This window comes from Schistocerca nitens, chromosome 3, assembly GCF_023898315.1.
Source record: "Schistocerca nitens isolate TAMUIC-IGC-003100 chromosome 3, iqSchNite1.1, whole genome shotgun sequence".
Lineage (NCBI taxonomy): Eukaryota > Metazoa > Arthropoda > Insecta > Orthoptera > Acrididae > Schistocerca > Schistocerca nitens.
The window spans coordinates 743,050,478-743,077,456 of NC_064616.1; the positions used below are offsets into that span (position 1 = coordinate 743,050,478).

Consider the following 26,979-nt stretch of genomic DNA (forward strand, 5'->3'; position numbering starts at 1 on the left):
GGTGTGGAGGTACTAAGGTAAGCAGGCTGCCTGTGGTCTCCGACAGCCATCTGCATCGCTCGCCTGAAGAAACGGTGGTGCCACGGACTCAGCTAGTACACTTATGCAAGGTGCGTGTGGCAACCTGGGCTGTGTATGTACCAACTGGATGCAGCTTCATGGCTCAGGGCAGTGTGCACTAGTACGCATGGAATCCCACCACGGATCCCATATAGGAAGAAAGCACTCTGCAGTATGCCCACCCTTGAAATCAGAGGTGGGCAGCAACAGTATGCCCACACAGGTGAAGATGGTTGGATGGCTGCACCACTGTGGTCTCGAACAGTGGCCCTTCAGGATAGGAGAGTGGCAGCGACTGGTAGTAGACCTGGAGGTGGCTCACCAGCTGGGAGGTGCTATGTCCACATCACACTCAGAGCCAGCAGTAGGTGGAGGACAAGTCTCCTGGTGGCAGATTCTTGTGAACTCACAGACCGATTTGTGTGTCTCCTGGAAGCTTGTGGCTGCTGGACTGCATGCATCTATCAAAAAATGAGGGGTATTTGTGTGGGCTCGGTGCATACTTGTTTTGTCAGGGCAACAATTCCCTTCACATAGCCCCAACAAAGCCTGCAGCTCAGGCATCAAGTAATCAGGCCATCATGCTGCAGGGGATTGTCTAATGTGACACTGGTTCCTTGCCTGGCATGGCAGTGTGATAATTGCCTGGCATTATAGTGGCAGCTCTTGTTGTACCAGCAGGGCACCCCTGATGTAACAGCATCTGGTTGGCTCTGGTCCAACCCATTTATGTGGCCTCATCCTTTAACCATGGCAGAGTTGTTATTTTATTCATTAGCACCAAAAAATAGTAGTGGTGCTGCATGTAGCGTGAAGTTTATCTGGGTTACTAACATCAAAATCGTTCAGACACCTATTAGTGTACATTAATGTGAGGTCCACATTTTCTCTTCATGGTGGATTGAATTATGCTGGGGACACTTTAAGTGAGATGTCTGAATATCTGTGGAGGAATGGCAACCCATTCTTCCTCAGTAGCCAAAACGAGAAAATATAGTGAGATAATAATTAAATGGACACCCTAGCTGCAAACAGGCGTTGATGTACTTCATTGGGGACATGTTGAAAATGTGTGCCCCGACCGGGACTCGAACCCGGTCGGGGCACACATTTTCAACATGTCCCCAATGAAGTACATCAACGCCTGTTTGCAGCTAGGGTGTCCATTTAATTATCATCTCATTTCTAGGAAAGCTGCATGGTCATCCACGGTAACTGTTCTTTCGGGAACAGATACTACCGTCATATATAGTTAAAAAAAATATATAGTGATGTTAGATGCTGGGGTCTGGAGTGAAGTCTACTTTCTAACTAATCCCAAAGGGGTTCCATTCGGTTTATGTCAGGACTCTGTGCAGACCAGCCCATTTAAGGATTGTTGATGTCTACAGACCATTGCCTTTCTGATGCTGTGTTGTGACTGGTTATATTGTCATGCTGACACGAACAGTCCTCATCTCCGAAATGTTCCTCTAGTGTATGTCGTACACAATACTGCAAAATGTGTTTATATCCTTCTGCATTTAGCATTTTTGTAAGTGCAATAAGTGGACCATGCCTTACCCATGAAAAACACATCCATATTGTATCACTACCTCCGTTGGCACTGCACCTGACAGCATGTAACATCTCCAGACATTTGCCAAACCCAAAACCCTTCCATTGGATTGCCACAGGGTATAGAATGATTCATCGCTCTAAATCACTTGTTTCCAGTCAACTGATGTTCAGTGACATTGCTCTTTACACTACATCAAGTGTCGCTTAGCATTGACTACAGAAATATTTGGCTTAGGAATAGCTGCTTGACCATTGTATCCGTTCTTTGTAACTTCCAATGAACAGTTATTGTGCTAGCTGGATAGCTGGTACCTCTTCAGAACTCATTAGTGATTCCTTCCACTGATTTTGTGTAATTTTTTTGCAATCAATGTCCACAATGCTCATCGAAGCCTGTCTGTAAGTATGTGAGGTTTTGATGGTCTTGGTCCAGCTGTGGTTTATTCCTTCAAATTTCCACTTCACAGTCACATCATCATCAGTTGACGTTGTCAGCTATAGAAAGGTTGAAATGTCCCTCATTGACCTTGGTATGACTAGTTTACATTTGAAGTCATTAAGCTCTCCTGATCGACTCATTCTGCTGTTACTGCTTCTCTACTGACAACACAATACTCTAAGCCACCTTTTATACTGGCTAGTCCACCTCTAGTGGTATCTCCTGGTCAGTTCCAAATTGCACAATGGCTTCTGCTTTGCTTTGAAGTACTGGAGAGAGAGAGAGAGAGAGAGAGAGAGAGAGAGAGAGAGAGAGAGAGAGAGAAAGGGGGGGGGGAGGAGGAGGAGGAGGCTGTGTGCATGTTCCCCCCCCCCCCCCCCCAAGTCAGTAATATCCATAGTAACAATCAGTTGTAGCACACACGGCAGTTAGATGAGCTGGATGTTATTCAGTCAGTTGCTTATTCAGAATGAAATTTTCACTCTGCAGCAGAGTGTGCACTGATATGAAACTTCCTGGCAGATTAAAACTGTGTGCCAGACCGAGACTCAAACTTAAGTTCGAGTCTTGGTCCAGCACACAGTTTTAATCTGCCAGGAAGTTTCAGTTGCTTATTCAGTTCCACATTTATTATGAGCCATGGTATTTACAGTGCTTCCCATAGCTGTTGTATGGTGAATGCTGGATGATACTCTACTTGAACACAAGACACTTTTGATTATCCCACAAATGATCAGTTTGGTTAAGATCCTGGGAAGTAATTTAATCATGCACTTCTGACAGTTAGCATAAAATTCTAGCCATTTGAGAAGGCTAATTTTTGCTGAAAGATACCATGATTCTGTGCAAAGACACTCATCATATACAACTGAATGTCATTCCTGAGGCTGAACATATAACCAGATTAGTCATGAATGCTTTCCATGGAAGTTAATTGTCTAAAAGAATACAACAGGAGTGTCATACAGACCGGAATGCTGCCCATAATACTTTCCAAATATTGCTGGAAGCATTTAGTTTCTTCTGTGACTTGTCTCACTAGAAGTAGAAAACATCAGCCATCAGAGAAGGCCATCAGTTACCAATCAGCAGCAGTTCAGTTTCAATGCTGCCAAGCCAAATGGAGGTTTTCTATGAATGCACTATCATCCATTTGCTTCCGAGCAACTATTGTGGTTAACACTTGCCGCATATGTTATTTGGCTTGGAGTTGTTGTGGAACTGTTTGTCTGTTAGTCTTCATAGGCAGACATTGCGCCCACTTTGGACATCATTGGCACATGGAACTTTGTTTCTATGTCCATGTTATATGACCATAACTTTTCACAAGATAAATAAATCTTCCTTCCTGCCTTCCTCTAAAAATCGTTGCACATCTTCTGTTACCTGGCTGAACTCACATTAAGATTTTATATAAACATAAACTGATGATTTTTTTATCAATGATTTTTTTATCTAATTCTATCCCTACACCATACCTACAGCAACTATGCTGTTTTCAAAGTCTACTGCACCAACCTAGACCTTCATTTCTCTGAGGGCTCTGTTCTTTTCTCAGAAGACATTTGGTAGAACCTATTTTTGCATGCAACAATAAACTATCTGATCATCATCTTATTCTACCAGCATTACTACCAGGTACCACTTTACAATCCCTTCTCTTCCGTTTTCTTATATATGTAAATTCTTTTGTCGTCTTTCTATCTTCTCTTTCGGTTTCTGATGTAATTTTTTCTTGCTGCACACTCTGCAATACTAAGAGAAAACCTTGCTAAGGTCCTTTTGGACATCCCAAGTCGTATGAAGCACATTTCACAAGCACGTCCCAGTACCCATCTACTCAAAAATTGATGTACTTATACCACACATACACTGGTGTACAATAGACAAGCATTCTGTTATTGACTATCCACACATTAAAAAAAATCAAATTTTACCATTGGTTTAGTGCTGTACTGTTATGTGAAGAGGTATCTGTGAACTTGCAAGCATTATGTAAGCTGATGTGAATAGATAACGAGTTACGATGTCTGCCAGAAATTACCAAGTTATTCACATTATTAAACTTTCATATGATGCTACAACAACAAAACATATTTTCAGCAGCTACACATGTTACGTGATGAGATACACATAAGGTAGTAGTAGAGTTCCTGCACTTGTGGTAAACTTTTGTCATAACTAAATAGTTTGAAAATTTAAGTACCTGGCAGGTTTCAAAATTGAGGTACATTGTCAGGCAAATATCAAATATCATGCTTACTTCAGTCACCTAAGAAACACTGTCTTGTATAGTGGCTACTCATAATCAATATCTAAATCTAATTCATGTATCTTGTGCCATTGTTTTTGCAGTCACCAAACAATGATAGAAGTTTTTAGGTTTTTAGAAATTAGCGATTGTGTAAAACCTTTAACACATGCTATTAATCCTAAGACAAATAGACTTCAAAAGAAGCCTGTAAGGGCAGTCAGTAGTGCTATAATAGAAGCCAAATCCCAGAAAGACTGTGAGAGGCTGCAAGAAAAATCCAACAAAGTTCCACTCATTAAGTGTGAACTCCCTCAAAAAGGATGGCCATGCCTAATTGTGTGACGTACCATACATGTCCAGTGAAATATTGCAAGACACTATCAACAGAATGTAATCAGAAGATCAAAACAAACTGCAAAACGATTTAGAAAAGATACCTGAATAGTGTGAAATTTGGCAGTTGACCCTAAATAACGAAAAGTGTGTGGTCATCCACATGAGTGCTAAAAGGAGTCTGTTAAACTTCGGCTACATGATAAATCAGTCAAATGTAAAAGCCGTAAATTCAAATAAATACCTAGGAATTACAACTACGTACAACTTAAATTAGAAGGAACATATAGGAAATGTTGTGGGGAAGGCTAACCAAAGACTGCGTTTTATTGGCAGGACACTTAGAAAATGTAACAGATCTACTAAGGAGACTGCCTACACTACACTTGTCCATCCTCTTTTAGAATACTGCTGCATGGTGTAGCATCCTTACCAGATTGAACTGACTGAGTACATCGAAAAAGTTCAAAGAAGGGCAGCATGTTTTGTATTATCACAAAATATGGGAGAGAGTGTCACTGAAATGACACAGGGTTTGGGCTGGACATCATTAAAAGAAAGGAGTTTTTCATTGCGACGTTATCTTCTCACGAAATTCCAATCACCAACTTTCTCCTCTGAATGCGAAAATATTTTGTTGACTCCAACCTACATAGTAAGAAACGATCACCACAATATAATAAGGGAAATCAGAGCTCGTACAGAAAGATATAGGTGTTCGTTCTTTCCGCGAGCTGTACGAGATTGGAATAATAGAGAATTGTGAAGATGGTTTGATGAACCCTCTGCCAGGCATTTAAATGTGATTTGCAGAGTATCTATGTAGATGTAGATGTAGATAGATGATGGAGCATCTTGTAGAGGACAACTTGTGCTTTAAAAAAAAAACTGATCATAGAGCTACTGTACACCATTTAATGGAAGCGAGTCCCTGAGAGTACACAATTTCTTGTTAACTAAACAAAAATTGTACATTGGCTTCAATGCACAAAATGTGAAGGACCACCTAGTTGTACCTAAGTGCTTTAAATGCACCACAACAAAATAGCAGGTTTGTTTCAATAGTGCAGATAACAGACATTAAAAGAAAAACTGCAGTGAGCATTGTGAAAAAGTGAAGTGCATTTCATGCCTTAAAAGCAGAAGACAATGTTCACATAAAAGGAAAGAAGACTCTCTCACTTATCAGTTCATTCTTGAGAGACAAATAGCATGGACTGATTATGGAAGTGTTTAGTAACCCATGTATTTTTGAATGTGCCACAACTAATTTTCAGAATCTATATGCATTTGGTAGATTTCATACCATACACAGTTGCACTACACACTTCAATTTTTTCCAGGAGGGCAAGGAGTTAGTGCAGAGCAATTGAGTGGTGTGAACAGTATGGTATTCTGCATCCTTCAGAAACAAACTAATGTATATCACATGATGTCACCTGCTCTACGTACTTAGTGGAATACCTTTGCAACAAAATGATTTACTACATAGATGGGCTGTGGAACAACAAAACCTACAACAACAGGCAGCTTGGGAGCTTAAAAAGAAAGCTTTGAAATGGGCCATTTTCCAGGTTCACCGTCTATTTAGGATAAAAGAAACTGAGAGTAACTTATTGGAATTCAAGAGCTGCAATGACTGCCACAAATCAGAGTCAGATTTTGATACTCATCGAAAGCAAAACCTTCCAGCCCAAGACCTAGTAATATCATAATTGGTACTGTGACATTGCAAAGTTAACTTTGTACATGGTGGTACTCTCAGTGATTACAAGCCTACTGGGACAAATTCTGCCACTGGCATATAGAGCAGTGACATGATACCACCTGTTTCATCTAAAACACCAGAAATTACACCAGCTTCATGGAGCACTGTTCATGACAATAGCATACATTAACTTGTGGAAAAATGTCACACTTCCATCTCTTCACTTCTGGACTCATGAGCTAGTAATCAGGTCACTTTATTGGAAGTACCAGGAGCCTCTAGTGCTTGTAGCAACAGAACCTCCAAACAATGGAGAACATGTTATAGCCCGTAACAGATGAACCTTTGGCACACAATGAGAGATGTAATGCACTCTACTCCTTGCAAACACAAAATCCTCACAAAACTGCTTTTGTGATGTCAACAGACCTGAACCAGATATATGATGTAGAAGGCAGTGTCAGGCTAAGTAGACAGGAGGCTACTATAATTCGTTGAGCAGCCATCAGATTTGTAACATGTGTTGCAACCCAAAAAGAGAGACAATTGCTTTTTCAATGCCACCGGCGGTTGGTCACATTTTGAGTACAATAAACTCCCTACAGATATTAAAGACCTCTGCAATTTACTCAGACAAGTCTTTACATGCTGGAATGAAGTCTTCGATCGTGAACAGATGTTCAAAGATTTTGTGAAGGCCCGTGAACAAGTCTGTTTTGACCACACCCTAGCTTCTGGTAAGATATTTCCATACAGTATATGTCTAGTAGCAGCATTAGATTCCAGCAGATCAACACTATACTCTCTGCATTGCCAATGAGTGAGCTGTGAAAGATCTGGATGTTGATGTGCTAGTCCAGCAACCATACATGTGCCTTGCTGACATAAGTGCTCTCAGTAGTTGGGCACCAGAATGCCAAGGCAGCAATCATAATTCTTAATCAGAGATACCTTGTCACTAAAATAACACAATTATACAATGAGCTTGCTGTAATAGTGGAGATGTGTACTACTAGGTGCAAGTGTATTATTACCTACATATACATGTAGTGCTCCCCTATGATTGATTCATACCCTGACAAACTAAGAGCTGCAGCATTGTGCAGTCATGATACACGTCACGTAATAGGGGCTGGTGCGAATGCAAAGTTGAGGCTTTGACATAGACGAAAGACAGAAGAATGTGGTGTAATGCTGACAGACATGATCCAAGAATGGGACATGACTGTGATCAATAAAGAAGGGCAGCCTAGCAAATTCACAGATAGTACCATTGCAGAGACAAGTATAGACATTATCCTGGCAAATCTGGCTGTGGCTAGTAAGTTTATATTCTGGGAAGTTGAACAACATATGACCACTAATGAAAATAGTGTCATAACCTTCTGTATCAGAGCAGTGACAGTAAACTCTAGAAATACTAGCAGTGGTAGGTAACCAGAAAGCTGGGATTTGAAGAGAGGAAATTGGAATGCATTTATTGGTGAAATAGCTTCATAAACTGAGACTATTTACCTGAAAACATAGATCTCTGGATGCATGCCTTTACTGAGTTATTGCAGCAGATGCAGGCAATTCACATCCCAAACAGGTGATATTGAGCTATTCCTAAGACACGTTGGAGTGGGGAACAGTCAGAGTTGCGCAGAAAAGTGCATAACACAAGGAGGAGTTACACCAGTGCTCATGAGGGAGGAACCAGAGAGATAGAAAGCTGAATATATACCAGCATCTGAAACAAAGATATAGTGACTGTGGGGTCAACCATACAAACTTCTAAATGACAAAATTACATGTATAAAAGGGCAGTGCATTGGTGGAGCTGTCATTTGTACTCAGGTGAGCCATGTGAAAAGGTTGCTGACATGATTATGGCCACAATTAACAGAAGTTGAATGCGAACTGGTAGTTGAAGTTAGACACATAGGACATTCTATTTCTAGAATCATTAGGGAAATCAATATTCTGAGAACTACAGTGTCAAGAGTGTGCCGAGAATACCAAATATCAGGCATTACTTCTCTCCACGGACACAGTGGCTAATGACCTTCACTTAATGACTGAGGGCAGTGATGTTTGCATAGAATTGTCAGTGCTAAAAAACAACCAGTACTGCTTGAAATAATTGCCAGAATCAGTGTGGGATGTACAACAAATGTATCCATTAGGACACTGTATTACGAGCACCGATGTTTTCATGGAGATGTCAGTGCTAACAGACAAGCAGTACTGCTTGAAATAATCATCAAAAACCAGTGTGGGACATACAACAAATGTATCCATTGGGACAGTGCAAGGAAATTTGATGTTGATGGTCTGTTGCAGCAGACAACTGATGTGAGTGCTTTTGCTAACAGGACATCACCTGTAGCACCTCTCCTTGGCTCGTGACCATATAGGTTGGACCCTATACGACTGGAAAACCATGGACTGCTCAGATCAGTCCTGATTTCAGTTGGTAAGGGTTTGAGTGTGTACAGACCTCACGAGGCCATGGACCCATTTGACAACAAGGCACTGTGCAAGCTGGTGGCAACTCCATAACGGTGCGGGCTGTGTTGATATGGAATGGATTGGTCCTCTGGTCCAAGTGAACTGATCATTGACTGGAAATCGTTATTTTCGGCTACTTGGAGATCATTCGCAGCCATTTGTGGACTTCATGATCCTAAACAACAATCAAATTTTTGTGGATGACAGTGTGTCATATCACCAGGCCGCAATTGTTTGCAATTGGTTCAAGAACATTCAGGACCATTCCATCAAATGATTTGGTCACCCATATCGTCCATTGTGAATTCCATGAAACATTTATATGACATAATGAAGAGGTCAGTTCATGCACAAAATCCTTCACTGGCAACACAATTATGGGAAGCTATAGAGGCAGCATGGCTCAGTTACTTCTGCAGGGCACTTCCAACGACTTGTTGAACCTGGCATTATGCCAGGCAAAAGGAGGTCCAACATGATATTACGAGGTATCCCATGAATTTTGTCACCTCAGTGTAAGGCTCCCACCATCCTGTCCACCCTTTGCAAGACCAATGGAACAATAACAGATGACTGAAGGAATTCCACCAGATGTTTATCAAACACTCTTTTTGTCATATGATTCTGCAGATACAGACAACAATCATCAATCAGTGCTACTTGACCAGATGAATTCTGAATATAGTAACAGTGCTGTCCTCCTCCCATTTGCTCAGGAAGAAGTAGTGGTAGTGATAGCCATGCTTAAATGTAGCAAGGCACTGGGTCCAGATGGTACCTGCTCAGAAGTGATACAGAAATTAGCTCCAATCATAATGCCATCCTTAACACATCTGTTGAATGAAGCATTGGGACAGGATAGGGTACCAGAGACTTGGATATCTGTATGTGCGGTTATCATAAAGATCCCACAGACCCAAAGAGCTATAGACCTGTATGTTTAATTAATACATTAGCAGAAGTTCACGAGCATCTACTCTGCCAGCATCTTCAAGAGCACAGAGAGCTCCAGCATCTCGGCATGTCAGTTTGACTTCCACAAATAATAAATTGTTTCATGACAATATTAATCAGGCTCTTCAAATTGTAGACAGAGCAAACAGTAAATATTGTGCTCCAACTGAGAATCGTTTCCGCAAGCCTCACTTTGTGCATTTTTTTAAAATAACTTATTTTTCTTAACACATTTTGTTCAGCTTCCTCTAAAAGTCTTTGCAGCTGGCTTTAGAAAAACTGGCTTTATTCCATACTTATAAAACAGAGAATACAGCCCATTTTTGCAAAACTTACCTCATGCGTACATCAGGGTCTTTTCAAAACCCACTTTCTATGTAGTTTGCAAAAGACATTAGAGATATTACTGAGTTTTCTTATAATTTGTTTAATATGCAGTATCTGTCAGAAAAAGTACTATTCTGACTGTTTTATGGAACTCCTGGAACAACTGTTTTGCTTGGGGGTAGATGGCAGGCTGTATTACTGTGCATGCCAAATAAGCTGACAGTTGGCACAATGGCTGATGGGAGCTCCCATTAGCCACTGCACCCAGTGACTATTTAGTTTGCACAGGTAGCATTAAATTGCATTTGTTGTTGATAGCTGTTATGTGAACTGGTTGCCAGTTACCTCCATTTCATGAAAGTAAGTGCAGAAGACTAGACTTGTGTTAAATAATCAACATGGAAGGTGATGGTGAGTATAATATTCATGTGATAGAAACACATGGTGAGCATGAAAGAAGAGAAACAAAACAATCAGACATCTCCAAAGCAAAATCATCTCAATATTCAAAGAAAATTTCAGTGCCTGATATTGACTGCTGGCATGCTGAAAGGCATAAGGCAAGCAACCGTGGAAGAAAAGACTATCTCTTATGCTGACTTATCATATTTCAATGTATTATATTTGTCAGGAGATAAGAGCAAGCAAGATGCATTGTTTCTGTCATACATGGGTGTTTCACCACCAGCTAGATATGTTGTAGATCCCACTGAAGCTAAGGCTTCTAAATCAATGTCTATCGAGTATAAGATAAAACTTTGAGATAGATCACAAGTACCAATGTATGCTGCTACATTTTAAAAAAATAACAAGTTTATCACAGGATCGCTTAACCCGGATTGTTCGGCACTGTCAAGAACAACACTAAAGGAATGAAGAGATGGCTCAAGAGCAACTCAAGCCGATGTAGTTATGACCCTACAAGTGAAAGAGCACATTCTGAAGTATAAGTATAGAGAGAATTGTTGTAGTGGAGGTAAAATGAAAAGTCATATTTGCCCCCAAGTTTAAATGTAAATATGAGGGAAAATTTTTGGAAAGAATAAAGACAATCAGGTAATACAAGCTGTTCCATGTCAAAATTTAAGACAATGTAAGAATTTTAATCTTGGCTCTGGTTAACCTCATAGTGATATATGTTCGACATGCAAGGGGATTTGGCTGAAAATAAAGGTCGCAGAAACCGAAGAATGACAGGAAGTGTGTAAAACTAACAAGTTCAACAGCATCGTGAACAAATACTCTGAAGGCACTGTAAAAGTTGTCTTTGAAATGCAAGAAAATCAACCTCTGCCACACCTTCATATTGTCGACATCTTCTACACATCACAGGTATTGTTCTATAACCTGATTGTGGTGATACATGAACCAAAACAAGGTACTGATAACATTTTTCAATATACTTGGTGTGAAACAGAAGCTGGAAGAGGTGCAAATGAAATCACATCTGCACAGTTAACATTTTCTCCTACATTATTAGGAAGAGAGGACTAGAGATGTTGGTGAGAGAGTATTGAAACTTGAGCTTTTTCCAGACTTGTGTACCAGCCAGAACAAGAATTATATAATGCAATGTATGCTGGCACATTTTGTGGAACACAGTACAGTGTTCTTTGAACTTAACCACTATTTTCTTATTCATGGACATAGTTTCCTTCCACTGGATCATGTATTCAGTAGAGTTGAGAAGGGATATCAGAAGAAAGAAGAGAACATATCACTTTGTCAATTCAGGAATATTCTAGTGAAGTTTGGGAAGGTGCTGGTGTAGGGAGAAGACTGGTCTTCCTACAACTTCAAATGGATTTCTAAAGAAATATTAAAGTCCACCTTGCCTTGTAAAATGGTGAATTTATTGGCCATAATTTACAGACAAACCAACGGTAAGATTCAGTGTGCTGTTAAAACAATGCATTTCTTTGTATCAGACGTATGTCGTGATGTTTTGAAGAAGAACATTCCTTCCTTCAAAGCCATGAAATGTGTTGGATTTATTCCAAAGATAAATGATATTATTGCAGAAAAGCAGGAGGATATAATGAAGCTAATGTGTTTCCTTACCATTCCTAAGAATGCAGCAAGTTTCTGCAATGACATACTCTCTGCAAGTGATGAGGAATGTGAAGATCATGACAGCTCATGGAGAATTTATGAAGAGTCCTCTGAAGTTGTGAAGAAGAGAAAAAAGAAATATTATTTTAAAACTTTAATCTAAAATCAGACATTTAATGTTCAAGTATCACTGATCTAGTTTGAAAAAGAAAGCTGTTTTTCTGCTTCCAGCAGTTGATAAACTATCAAAAATGTTATGCATGTGGAAAGACTGTCTTAAAATATATTCAGAAGTGTACCAAATTTGTTAATTGTAAAAGAAAAAAATCTGTCTAAAGTCGCTTGTTAATTAAATAAATGCTTCTCCTGCAAAAATATGTCTTTTTGCATGAAGCAAGTTTTGTTAAAATGGCCCTCAATTATGATCAACTTTGCAAGTGCATTCAATAATAATTTATGGTAGTGTACGAAGTTCAGTCACGTAAGAAGTATTCAGTTGCTAAATTGTCTTTATATAAGTTTCATGGACTACTGTAAGAGTCGCACAGTTGAATGGTTTGCTGGGCAGCATGTTGTTGTTGTTGTCTTCAGTCCAGAGACTGGTTTGATGCAGCTCTCCATGTTACTCTATCCTGTGCAAGCTTTTTTATCTCCCAGTACCTACTGCAATCTACATCCTTCTGAATCTGCTTAGTGTCTTCATCTCTTGGTCTCCCTCTATGATTTTTACTCTCTACGCTGCCCTCCAATACTAAATTGCTGATCCCTTGATGCCTCAGAACATGTCCTACCAACCGATCCCTTCTTCTAGTCAAGTTGTGCCACAAATTTCTCTTCTCCCCAATTCTATTCAATACCTCCTCATTAGTTATGTGATCAACCCATCTAATCTTCAGCATTCTTCTGTAGCACCAAATTTTGAAAGCTTCTATTCTCTTCTTGTCCAAACTATTTATCGTCCATGTTTCACTTCCGTACATGGCTACACTCCATGCAAGTACTTTCAGAAATGACTTCCTGTCACTTAAATCTATACTCGATGATAACAAATTTCTCTTCTTCAGAAACGCTTTCCTTGCCATTGCCAGTCTACATTTTATATCCTCTCTACTTCGACCATCATCGGTTATTTTGCTCCCCAAATAGCAAAACTCCTTTACTACTTTAAGTGTCTCATTTCCTAATCTAATTCCCTCAGCATCACCCGACTTAATTTGACTACATTCCATTACCCTCGTTTTGTTTTTGTTGATGTTCATCTTATATCCTCCTTTCAAGACTCTGTCCATTCCGTTCAACTGCTCTTCCAGGTCCTTTGCTGTATCTGTTATAATTACAATGTCATTGGTGAACCTCAAAGTTTTTATTTCTTCTCCATGCTTTTTAATTCCTACTCGTAATTTTTCTTTTGTTTCCTTTACTGCTTGCTCAATATACAGATTGAATAACATCGGGGATAGGCTACAACCCTGTCTCACTCCCTTCCCAACCACTGCTTCCTTTTGATGCCCCTCAAATGTGCACTGGGCAGCATAAGATAATAAAAGAAGATTATGAAGGTCTGTCCACAGGGCTCGATATGTTGACCAATATTTTGGGAACTCACAATTGAGCCATTGTTGGAACAGTTGGATGGGACTGATGAAGCAAATGGAATTGTGGTTGATGCTGATGATATCTTGTATCTTGTTGGTGGTGTCTGGAGATCCCAGATGCAAGGTTGAAGAAAATAAAATCATGTGCTCTGAAAGATGCAGGAGTGGTGCAGGAACAACAAATTAGCAGTAGCTAAAAATAAATCTTTATATGTGCTGCTTAAGGACAAACCATCCTAAATGGGAATTAAACTTTTAGACCAGAGAACAGCCTATTTTTGAGAAGCACTGTATGCAGTTATTTAGGAGTTTTCTCAACAACAGAAGAAACTTCTCAGCTCATGTAGATATGGTCTGCCTAAAGACTTCCAAAATCATGCTCAAAATTGCCAACACTGGCGCTGCAACGTATTCTTGCCCAATTACTTAACATAGCCATGAACAACATATCTAGGAGTGAACTAAACAAGTTCACAACATCTATTAGAAACATAATTACATGTATGAGAGACATCAATAGAAGAGAGAGGATGAATGAGAAGGAATATGTAAATTATGAGGCAGTTTGAAAGGATGGTGGTAGTGCTGATGGTGAGGAAGAGACTCACTGCATACCAGTGAAGTGTTGGGTGGCAACTGTAATTTAGTTTTAATGTAAATAAATTAGTAATAATAACTGTGATCACTCCATATTTCTACCAATTCAGTAAACAACAGGATAATTAGTTAAAGACAGCTGAAGTGTAGGCAGTTTTCCTACTCTGCACAGGCAACACTCGATGTACTGAGATAGCTAGAGAAATTTACATAAGAAATAATATAAAACATTTATCTCTCTTACTTTTTTTTCATTACTTACCTTCATTTTACTTCTTTCATAACTACTTATGGTTTCTTTGTATATACATATCAAGTTTTATTGTATAATTTAGTATCTTAATTAGAGTTTTAAAAAATGTATCCTATTATGTAGAGAATTGTCAATGTTCTGATGTACTGTACGACTTGCCTGAGACATGAAGGAGACCAGGTTTGAAGGCTACAATAAAGAAACAAGTAAATAAATAAATAAAATAAATTACAGGATGAAAACTATGTCGGCAATATATGCAGCGTATTATTATCTTGTTCATGAACTTACTGTTAGATTTGCATGTCATTATATCCACCCAAGCCTTCATTTTAATAACACAAAGCCTGATCCTACGCACCAATAGAATAAAAATAGTGGCCACCTGTACAGAAAGTTCTACTGATTAATTTGCTCACTAACATGTCTTTATGACTCAAAAGTACCTCAAGGTAAATGTGGAGTGTTATGAATAATTCACACATTCGATTAGCTTTTCTAATTGTGTGATAATGAATTCAAGATTTTTAAATGAATAGATAACATGAATGTGTGATTTTATGGACTTCTACTGATTTCTTACTATATATTTCAATTTACAGGTGAAGACGAACAGTGCTTATCAAATAGTCTTGCTCAGTTCTCTGCGGATTCAGAAGAATTCAGTGCTAATATCAGACATTATCCAGCCAAAGATGACGAGAAACCTTACTTAGCTTTTGTGGGAAATGGTGTTTTTGGCTTGACTGTAGATCCAGCAAGTCCCGTCTATATCAAGAGCGGGCGTACATTATCTTTACCTGCGTACTGGTTTCCTATAGTGTCAGTTACATCACAAGCAGAAGCAGCATATGAAGCTACTGTTGTTCACTATACCACAGGCATTGTTCACAGAATTCAGTGTTTGCCCCGAGGAACTAGTGTGTCTCATCAGTATTATGCACATAGGACATTGCCGAACGTCTTCGTTCAAGAAATAACAATAAACAATCCAACGAATGACATACAGTCATTCAGTCTGCGCCAGGGGACATACCTTAATTGGCCTACTGCAGTGTCACATGTTGAACCGTAAGTCAATTCAGTAATAATCAGTTTAAAGAATTTTAATTTTTAGGGATTGTGGTTTGAATATGTGTTACAGCTTAGAAGTGTTTGTAGTACAAACACCAGTGCATCCTTATTCTTGCTGAGTACCAATTTGTGTAACATCTGCAGTGTTTTTCTGGTCCTTTCAGCCAAATGGAATTTTTGAGTGTTCATCTGCAGTTACTTCTAATATGTGTTCTGTCTTTATTTATGTTGTTCAGTTGAAACATTCATATGGACATTAGAGGAAAGAGTTATATAACTTTGAAATCAATAACACATGGTAATTAAAATAATACTAATACTAATAATGTCATATGGTACATGGCCTGGTGCAAGTCTTTTATTTGGATGCCACTTTGATGACTTGTGTGTCCCTGAGCCAATGGCACCCTGTGTTCCTAGACAGTCACCCATCTAAGTACTAAATGGTCCCATGTTGCTTAACTTCAATGATCAGGCGGATCAGTGTATCCAACATGGCAAGGCCATTAGCAACACCGTAAATAAAGGCAACTGCTTGAAATATTTCAGCTGTATATTGTAATCTATGGCATTTTTTAAGTAAATAACATTTATCATATTTTTATTGTATCTCAGCTGAACATTATTACTGTCCCCTTTCTTTAGTGCAATTATCATCTAAAAAACTGCTAATAACTTAAATCACTCTAACACAACTCATACTAGTAGTATACTAGTATGTAGTATAAAATCTCAAAACATGTATAATTTAGTGAAAGAAATATGGTGGCTATTATATAATTGCTTTTAGTTTGAAACCTGTTGTCATTAGTAGATTAACTTATCTGCTATTTGTCAAATACTCTTTAATACACAGCAGTTTTGACTTTTGTGGGTTGTGGCTGTCTGCAGATTACTAAACCGAAAGTCTGGACTTCAAGCTGGTATGTCTTTATATTTATTATTGGACTTGTGACTTTCAGTTCTTGCAATACTCTGTGCACATGAAAATTGGTAAATGGAAATGCTGTTTGAATTTCATAGTAAATTGTAAGTCAGTCCATACTGGCTGGGTGAGGAGGTTCACTAGGTAACGGTGTATCATCTCCAATGAGATCACACATGGTAAGATACTATGGCATTCAGACTGACCTTTCAGTTGAAGGTAACTGCAATCAGTTTCTGTAGCTGTTTTGTAATATCATTCTGTTTATTAACCTCAAATTGGAAGAACCTACTTTGACTAATCCTTCTTAGTACCTGTTTATGAGGGTCATTTTTAAAGTTGGTATCTTTGTGTAGAAAACAGAAAACAAAAAGTGAGGTGCCGACATCAGTGATGGACAAAGCCACTCATAGGTTTATGACATCTGCTTGCTCACTGATGGCTGGATCAATGAAGACATTTCCATTACCTTCCGGCAATGATGAAATCAGCTGTAGCACCCTGGGCAGTGTCAGTGGTACCAGACTCAGTGATCGTTGCCAACCCATGTGGTGAGATTTACAGCCCTGATGCAGGTTGTCAGTTGGTGTCATATGGCATTGATGGTGACAGCATAGTTATAGTGGTGTACATAAGAAGACAGGTGGTGAGGCAGTGCGCAGTTACAAGGAGCAGTGTACCACGTGATGATCCAGCCAGTAGCGTCATTCTGCCGTGTTTGTCTGTAGCACACACATTTGGGTGCTTGCAGAACATTTAGCATTGATTTTCATATTATTTTATATATGATGAGGTTCCTTAGCCACTATAGTGTTCATTATGCATGAAATGAAGCAAATCCAGCAAGTATTATATTAAGTAGTGATGAAAATAGTTTCAGAGCATATAAATTCTGCTAGGCAGAGTCAGAAGCAGAAACAATGGCTGGGTGTAGTGCTCATGCCTGTGTTACCAGTTGTGAGGGTATGCAATGACTGGAGTTTGAGGTATTGCACGGAGACAGAGGGCACCCTAGCACTGCCACAAGGTATTCTCTGTCTCTCTCTCTGTGCAGATTTTTATTGCTCTGCTGTCTTCTTATGTGCGCATCACTGTAACTTGGGGTGACACACTGTTTACGTTTTTGGATGGTGAGAGCATGTGTGCTTTTCGTGTTGCTTTAGACTGCTTGGTGCTGTGATGCCACCATAGATGTAGATTCCCTCCTCCTCAGGAAGGAAACCATAGTGCCTGGAGCCCACTTAGGATTGCGCCTGAATGTAAACTATGTGATCAAAAGTATCCGGACACCTGACTGAAAATGACTTACAAGTTCGTGGCGTTTTCCATTGGTAATGCTGGAATTCAGTATGGTGTTGGCCCAACGTTAGCCTCGATGACAGCTTCCACTCTCACAGGCATACTTTCAATCAGGTGCTGGAAGGTTTCTTGAGGAATGGCAGCCCATTCTTCATTGAGTGCTGCACTGAGGAGAGGTATCGATGTCGGTCAGTGAGGCCTGGCATGAAGTCAGCGTTCCAAAACATCCCAAAGGTGTTCTATAGGATTCAGGTCAAGACTCAGTGCAGGCTAGCTCATTACAGGGATGTTATTGTCGTATAACCACTCCGCCACAGGCTGTGCGCTATGAACAGGTGCTCAATCCTGTTGAAAGATGCAATCACCATCCCCTAATTGCTCTTCAACAGTGGGAAGCAAGAAGGTGCTTAAAACATCAATGTAGGCCTGTGCTGTGATAGTGCCATGCAAAACAACAAGTTATGCAAGCCCCCTCCATGAAAAACACGACCACAACATAACACCACTGCCTCTGAATTTTACTGTTCACACTACACACGCTGGCAGATGACATTCACCGGGCATTTTCCATACCCACACCCTGCCATCGGATCGCCACAGTGTGTACCATGATTCATCACTCCACACAACATTTTTCCACTGTTCAATCATCCATTTATATTCCTTACACCAAACAAGGCATAGTTTGGCATTTACCGGCTTGATGTGTGGCTTATGAGCAGCCACTTGACCATGAAATCCAAGTTTTCTCACCTCTTGCCTTACTGTCATAATACTTGTAGTGGCTGCTAATGCAGTTTGGAATCCCTGTGTGATGGTTTGGATAGATGTCTGCCTATTACACATTATGGCCCTCTGGCAGTCAACAGATGAGGTCGACCTGTATGCTTTTGTTCTGTACGCGTCCCTTCACGTTTCCACTTTGTTATCACATTAGAAACAGTGGACCTAGGGATGTTTAGGAGTGTGGAAATCTCGCCTACAGACTTATGACACAAGTGACACTCAATCAGCTGACCACTTCGTAATCCGTGAGTTCTGCGGAGCACCCCATTCATCTCTCTCACAATGTCTGATGACTATTGAGGTTGCTGATATGGAGTTCCTGGCAGTAGATGGCAGCACAATGTACCAAATATGAAAACCATATGTTTTTGGGGGTATCCGAATACTTTTGGTCACATAGTGTATATTCCCAGATGTACTTTCCTTGATGGTAAATTGCCAGATGAAACTCAGTGACTACCTGTTATGTTTGCTGCAACAAATATAGTAGCGTCTGAGGTTGCATTCTGTGCAGCACGTCCATATGACTGAGGCTATTTACATGTGAGATCCTCTATGTGTCTAATAAGTGTTTGTGCTGCCTCTGTAATATTGTTGGCTAGGACTTCAGGTAACTAATATTTGAATGTTGTTACCAGTTGTTCCACCTTGACATTCAGTTGTGGGTTTAATGTTGAATACGACAGGTTAGTGATACCATTCCTATTGCACAACTCCTGGAATGGACAGGGGCAATTATAGTTGGCAGCCCTCATATCACCAATATTTTGCCTAAAGGGACTATCGTCATTTGTTGTGCTGAGCTTGCCTGCTATGTATTGTTAGTTTAGGAGTGCATGGAAAACTATCAGCCACAATGTTTGTGCACAAATAGCCTAGTGAAGTCTGTCATGTATCCTCTCCGAGATATATTTGATCTGAGCTGATGGCAGAGAATTTCAAGCATAATCAGGACATATTTGAACTGTTGCACGAAAAGTCAGGATTTACTTTAACAAGTAAAATCAAGACTTAATAGAATTTCAGTCTCTTGGGTATAGTAGTACCTTACTGTGGCAAAATCAAACATATGCTGTAGGTTCCATAAATTCTAAATACAAAATGATCTTAAAGTATACTACTGTTGAGTTAGTTTTCAATATGCATTTCTAGCACCAGTTGTAAAGGTTCTGGCAAAACTTTGACATGAACGTTGTTTAGAATTGCTATCATATTCTGGTGAGTCAATTCAACATCTTCAAAATGCACCCCATTAAGACATATTTGAATTTGGGAAAGGGCATGAAGGCTCCAGGGGTCAAATTAGATGAATATGGGGAAGGAGTCCACGACTGTTATCCCTGAAACCCATGAACACTACTATCGGCTAGAAAACAGCAACAAAGAATAAACATGCACCATCATGTACTGGAAACAGGTTATTACCAATTGCTAAAAAAACTGTTAGTAAGGAAAAATTCATTCTACTGAACTGACAGTATAGAACTGACCAGGTGTTAATAACACCATTGAGCAGACAATCTAAATATATTTATTTGTTTATGTAATCTGGTACACAATTTGAATTGAAGTAGAAGCAAGTGTTGATCTGTGCTGTCATAAATATTGTACAATGATAAGACTGGAGTGCCATATTGACAAACATCTGTGGCTGATTCCTCTGTTGAATGATTTGCAAAACAGCGTGAAAAGTGTAATAGTATTTTAAAATTTGTTTGCAGGCTGGTCATTAGTATTTAGGAACCCCTCTGTCACACAGCTGAGTGTGATACAACCACAGCTTTTGGAATCAACTTTGCATGAGTGTTCATTTTCACCATAAAAATTGTAGTTCCTTGACTGCATTTCACACAGAATTTGGGTCTTCAGTGTGCATTTCTTGCTTATCGTTTCAATATATTTGGTGTATGCTTGGAAATGATCAGTTGATTTACGCAGTATGTGTACATCAGCTTGTTTTGTTCTGTGATTGTGGTGCCCTCTAACAGCTGTTGTTGGCAACATTTGGTGAGTAAACCACATTAGGATGTAAGTTCTTGAAAAAGATGTGTGAATTAGCCATGAGAACTTAGTTTTTCTCAACAGAATTAGTATGAGGACTAACTTATGATGATGATGATGATGATGATGATGATGATGATGACGGTGGTGGTGGTGGTGGTGGTGGTGACAGAGGGAGTCATTAAAAGCTTGAGATTGCGAACAAATTTTATGTTCCAAGAAATCTTTGAATTAGCCATGTTAGCCTTAGTAGTGGAGCCCATGTTTTATGTAATATCAGATCAAGAAATATGTTCATAAATATGGATCCAAAATTGGTGAAATATGTAAATAAATAAGTAATGAAGCAATTATATATATAATCAAAAATTTAATTTTTTGCTAGAAAATGTAAGTTCACAGGCAAGCTAGTCAAAATTAGTTAACTTATGCTAAAAAGTACTGAAGTACAAGTGTCTTTGTATTGAATCATTTAAGTCACACTGGAACAGGATGCACAATTAATTATAATTTACTTTTCCAAATGTTCTGTTGCTGTGCACAGTCTTCTGTCTGACAATATGTTTCTATAAATAGAGAAAGATTGCTTAACATTGCTAGAAGTCACTGGTGCATATTTATACAGAGAGGTTGTGCTAGGAATTAAATTCTCATGGGATTTTACAGTTTCACTATTAAATAAGCAAGACAAAATAACATAATTTGGGTAGCCATGCTTCTCGTTCAGTACAGATTGTAGTTAACCTTCATCTACACCACCCGCTTCACCTGGTACAACACTGACCTTCTGAACAGCATCTTCCATTATTCTCACAGCCTCTTGGAGAGCATACTTGAAGTCTCCAGTTTCTTGATACTGTCAGGAAGTCAGCTGTAGTGACTTGCAATGTATGAAACTGAACTGAGCAGTTCAGAATTGATGAATGCTGTCGAGGATCCACTCACAGATACTGCAGGATAAGAAGAAAAGTTCTCCAGCACTGACTTCACAGCTTCAAAGTGCTTACTTTAGAAAATCAAAGATTCAAGTCATGTTACCCACCTTGTTAACACTGGCTCCAGAGGCACAGGTACATCAGGTAGCTACTCTTTGTAGTATTGCACCTGATAAGGACATTTGAAGAAAACATTCTTTGTTGCTGATATCATTGTATTTACTTCTGGGAACTGATGTCTATCTATCTCTGCCACTTGTTGCAATGCATGAGCCATATGTGTTACATGCACTAAGTTTAGATAAAATATGTTAAGCAATTTCACCACTTTTACCATGTATGGTGTTGCATCTGTGTACATCCGTAGGACTCTCTCTTCTTTTACACCATTTGGCCATAGTATCTTAAGCCATTCACTAATGAATCTAGCAACTGTTGAACTACTTGTTGCCTTGAAAAGCTTACAATAAATTAAATAGGGTTTACATTCAGTATAAGAGACCAACTTGCCCACAATTAGATTAGTGGTGATATGGCATACAGCATCTGTCATCTCATCAGCAGGAATCTGTGTAGGTGATTTTCCAATGTCAGCCCTGATTTTTTTCTACTATGCCAATATAGCAAGAATCCAGTTAATGCCTCCTGAGACTGGACTCATTGAAGTGTTGTGATTGCAGTATTTCTGCAAGAAAAGTTTAAATTAACATACCTGAAATTTGTTCTAAGATATGTTCCTGGCAACCAATACAAAACAAAGTTATTTGAAAAAAAAAATTGTTCCAGAATATGTTCCTGGCAACCAATATAAAACTATGCTATATTTTTATACTATATTTTTATAATATATATATAAAACAGTTATTTGAAAAATTCACTACTAGATTATGTAGATTGTCCCTGCAACTGGGTAAGTAGAACCTGCTTCTTTGAAGAAACCTGTTGTTTATTCCCAATATGTAGAGTGCTTTGCACATGTTGTTCAATTAAGATTTCATTGCACATCCTACACATTTAACACAAGTTTGGGATAGAACTGTTTTACCATCAGTAGTTAAAGCACTGTCAATGGAAATCCATGTTTTCAACTCTGATGACAATGAAGACACATGGTTAACATGGATGCAACTGTGTTACACATTGTGAAGCATTTGAGAACAAGAAAGGAAAGCATTTAAAATGAGTCGTCATTGTCTGCATCAAATTTGTGCAATTTAGCTTCGAGTGTAACAAGGTTGAGAACAGAATGAGAAAACTTAAACTCTTTTACCTTTCTTGATTTATAATGTTAATGTATGGGATTTACAAAAATGTGTGATAATTGCACAGTCGTATTAAAATATGTAAAACTATATAGTATAGCCTGAAATATGTATTATACCTCAAAATATGTAAAAAATATGAAATTTAAAGCATTGAAATAAGGATCCTTTCAGAATAATTTGTTGAGATTTTAGTTTTTCTTGTAACTACTTATAAAGGAACAGAATATGTAATTACATAATATCCAGTCTCTACTTATTACTAGCTGTCAGTGATAGGAAGAGCAAATTCTGAAGAATATTGTGGAGATATAAGTAAATTCATTGAAAATCATGCTTAAAAGAGAACTATAGAACTATTAACTCAGCACAGAAGAAATGAAACTGCTCACATTGCTGAGGAATTATTTGAGGTGAGTTTCAATTATATTGTACACATGACATGTTTCATTGAAGTGGACCAAGATAGTGACCGTGACAGTGGATGACCTTTCAGTTGTGTGCCAGTTTCATTAAAATCAGTCAAAGCTTGCAGTGGATGGAATGTTTGCTGCAGACATGTTCTTGCACTTTGTTCCAAGGCAAAAATGGTCGACGTCCTGCACAGTCTCACGAAGAATGGCATGTAGAAATATTTTGAATCGTGAAAGGAATTAATGTAGGTATTTTTGGACTCAGGGGGTCCTTCTTTAAGTGTAGTAACCACTAATAAAATTCGTTTGGGAAGTAAACAAATTTGTATTGTCAGTCTCAGTTATGTAATTATTTTGCATCATATTTATTACACAAAATGTGTCATCACAGCTGAAGAATACGTTTGTGGGAAACTGCTCATCCATGCCATACACTTGATTGACTTTGTTGAAACTTGTTGCAAAGTTCAAAATTTCATTTTTATGCAACCAGGGAATATATACACTGCCATTGGGTGGGTAAAAAAACGGATAAGTGTGTATTCTTATCTATACTTTTGCATTTAAATAAATGGTAGATCTTTTAACCTCTGATATGCCTTTACTCAACATTTTATTGTAACAAATGATACCAGTACTTGCCTTTTTTGTGTATCCTTGACGCAAAAGTGCCATGAAACAGTATACTTTCATAGCATTCAGATTACAGTGCAAAAACCACTGCTATGACATTTAAGCTCCAGTAAATTTAATCATATATGGCATGCTCTGCCCTGCCTGTGGTGTTTCAAATGCTCTTGCAGTTTATTAGTTCATCTTCCTCTTCTTGTTTGGAAAATTTGGTATTTATGAGCCTACTGTTCACACTTAAATATGCTGTACAGCATATACAGTTCATATTATGACATCACATACCACCATGTTTCATGCCCACATTGTTTTTCTCAACCCTTGTGAACATGGCTTTAAGGGTTTGGGAATTTTTTTAATTACTGTGAACTGCTGAGTCTGTGTATAGTAGCACTTGAAGATAAGAATCTCCTAAAGTTTATTTAAAAAAATCTCTCTTGCCAGGATGGCTGAGCTCTTCAGAGTTCTGTATGAAGTGTGTGTGTTTGTGTCTTATTATTGCTTGTGCATTTAAGGTAAAATTGCCATACATGCGGAACATGACAACCTCCTTCCTCATGGCTATTGATTTTGCACACTGAATAAGGAAGGAAGATTGAGGTTTAGTTTCCCATCAACAGTGAGGCCATTACAGATGGCACACAAATTCAGATTAGAAAAGGATTGGGAAGAAAATACACAATGTCATTTTCAAACAAACCATCTTGATTTTAGTGAGTATAATGCTGTAATACTACATTACTTTGCTCAGTACAACTGACTAGCTGGAATTGAATGAAACACTCCTTAAGCTTGTAATCTGTCAGACTTGGTTTTAATGGCATCGTTTAGGGCAAATGGAATGTGTCAACCTGGGAAAAATATAGACGGTGCCTCATTTGGTGTGTTCATTAAAGTGCCTAGTTCCTCATTAGATGGCAGTCACCTACAAAGAAGTGTCATCTAATTTTAAGTGGACAGAGCTGTAAGCAGAAAACCTAAATGTCATGAAGGTCTTTAATCTGAATATCTGTTCCATTATTGAGTACAAGGGAGTGTAATGACCATCTAAACTTTTGATGTGATGCTTCAAGCACTGATTGTCCTCTAGATTACAGTAGATTGATATATGTAACCTACTGGACAACTTTTGCTGTCAACAACATTGGAAATCCTAGGCAGTAGCATATATAAACAGAGTAAGCAACAATGCCAATTTGAATCTCAATTTCGTGTTTGTGAATGCAAAGTGTTGTATTCGTCTGGTAGTCAGTTCCTTCGCACATCAGGCAGGCCATGCAATTGCCTCAGGAGAACCTGCATGAGTAGGTTGTCATCAGCATTGAAATATTATTCCTTGTACAGCCTGGGCTGTTTTCCTTGGAGTTACACGTTGCCTCCATAGTATCTGGGGGCTCCAACCATGCCAGCAGGCAGCATGCCTTTTGCTGCAGAGAGCGCTGTCAGCAGGCCACTGTTTTGCTACACCAGGTCACATGCCCTCGCAGATTCCATCTGCACCTGACTATTTAAGCCACTGCCAAACTGTGTTAAGTCAGTTATGCCCTACACCTCAAGTCAGCAGTACCAGCAGTTTTGTCCCAGCAGGCCACACTAGCAGATCCGAACCAGTTCATCATGTCAGCTGTCATATGCCAGTGGCAACAGCCCAGTAACATCCCAGGTCTTCACACCACCACTTACTATGACTCTGGGGTTCGTCGTGTAGGCACATCATGGACAGTGTCACAGGAGAGACATTTCTTTTATTTGTAGTTTGTGGATATTCATCCAAGGACATTATTATTGAGTTTTGTTTTGTTAATAAACAGTTATTCTTTCAAAGTGCCTTTGATCACTCCTCAGTACAAGGATACATCACTAAGCATGTCAAGCATGATATAACGTCATTGCATGCACTCATTTGAGACTGTCTTGGCTACAACAGCAAAATAAGATGTTACAGCCTTGAATGTTGCATGTGGAGCATTGTGCCCTATAAAGTTAGGTATGATGGCCTTCTTTTCTGAGTCGACATTGTGTTAAGTTCAAGTGCCTTAAAAAAATAATGACTTTGGGGTGGCAAATTTGATTTTGATGCATCTGATGAATGTTGACAATACATGGTGCTATTTTTATCTGTGTTACTTGCAGGGACTGTTGCATTTATTGGTACATTGATTCTGTGGTTTGAACACCTTGTGTTAACACTGCTGTGGGGACTATGACCCACCCTTGCCAGATTAGGATGCCCTGGTTGTTTTCAAGGTTGGTGGAACCACATCCTTACTGAAACTACATGATATTTCAGTGTATTATAGTTTCCCAATAAACTACCAAAATTTTCCAGTGATAGCTTTGTAGCCTGACCAATGGCGACACATTCCTTAACCTTCCATCAGTCATGCATAGCTCACAGATGCTTTAGAAGTCAGGATTTAGTACTCCCATGGTCTGTATCAGTTACTTATTTGTTCACTTTAAAACAAAATATAATTTATTATTTACATGAAATTTGTTGTTTCCTATTTTATCCATGGGTTCACAAAGTGCCCATATGTTTGGGAATATTTTTGACTAATAAAGACTGCTAAAGCTTCTCACAAATGCAGCACAGCTATGGATGGGAGGAAAAGGAGCATGCCTAATGGAAGGTTAATATGTGGAAGATTCCTAAATTTAAGCACAAAAAGAAAAGACTCAATTGGTTTCTGTGCTCATTTACTTTGGACTCCAAGAAATTCTGCCTGAGGCATTATACGAGTATATAGACATCAAAATTCTCTTTCATCTCAGTAAGTGATGCAACCAGTGATGAAGTTGCATTTTGTAGATGTACTGTTTACACTTTCACTGTGATAGTATTTGCTGGGTAGATTACCAGTAATGTTTGTGAAATGGTTACTACTAGGAATTGTTTTTTAGCAGCTGACGACACTGCTGGTTGTTCATCCACTGTTTCTCTGATAATTTTGCATTAGTTGAGTTAAAGACATACTTTAGGAAAGCACACACCTGAAACTTAGTCCACTAGTTACAACTGGGTTTGA

The 26,979-nt window shown here is 38.9% G+C and overlaps 1 protein-coding gene across 1 annotated transcript in view; it reads left to right on the forward strand.

Moving 5' to 3' along the window:
• LOC126248720 (uncharacterized protein KIAA2013 homolog) overlaps positions 1-26,979 on the forward strand; it is a 210,011-nt gene that overhangs the window by 108,308 nt on the left and 74,724 nt on the right. Inside the window, exon 4 of the mRNA XM_049950026.1 lies at positions 15,228-15,696. Within this exon, the coding sequence (XP_049805983.1) occupies positions 15,228-15,696 (469 nt within the window). The remainder of the gene's footprint in view (positions 1-15,227; positions 15,697-26,979) is intronic.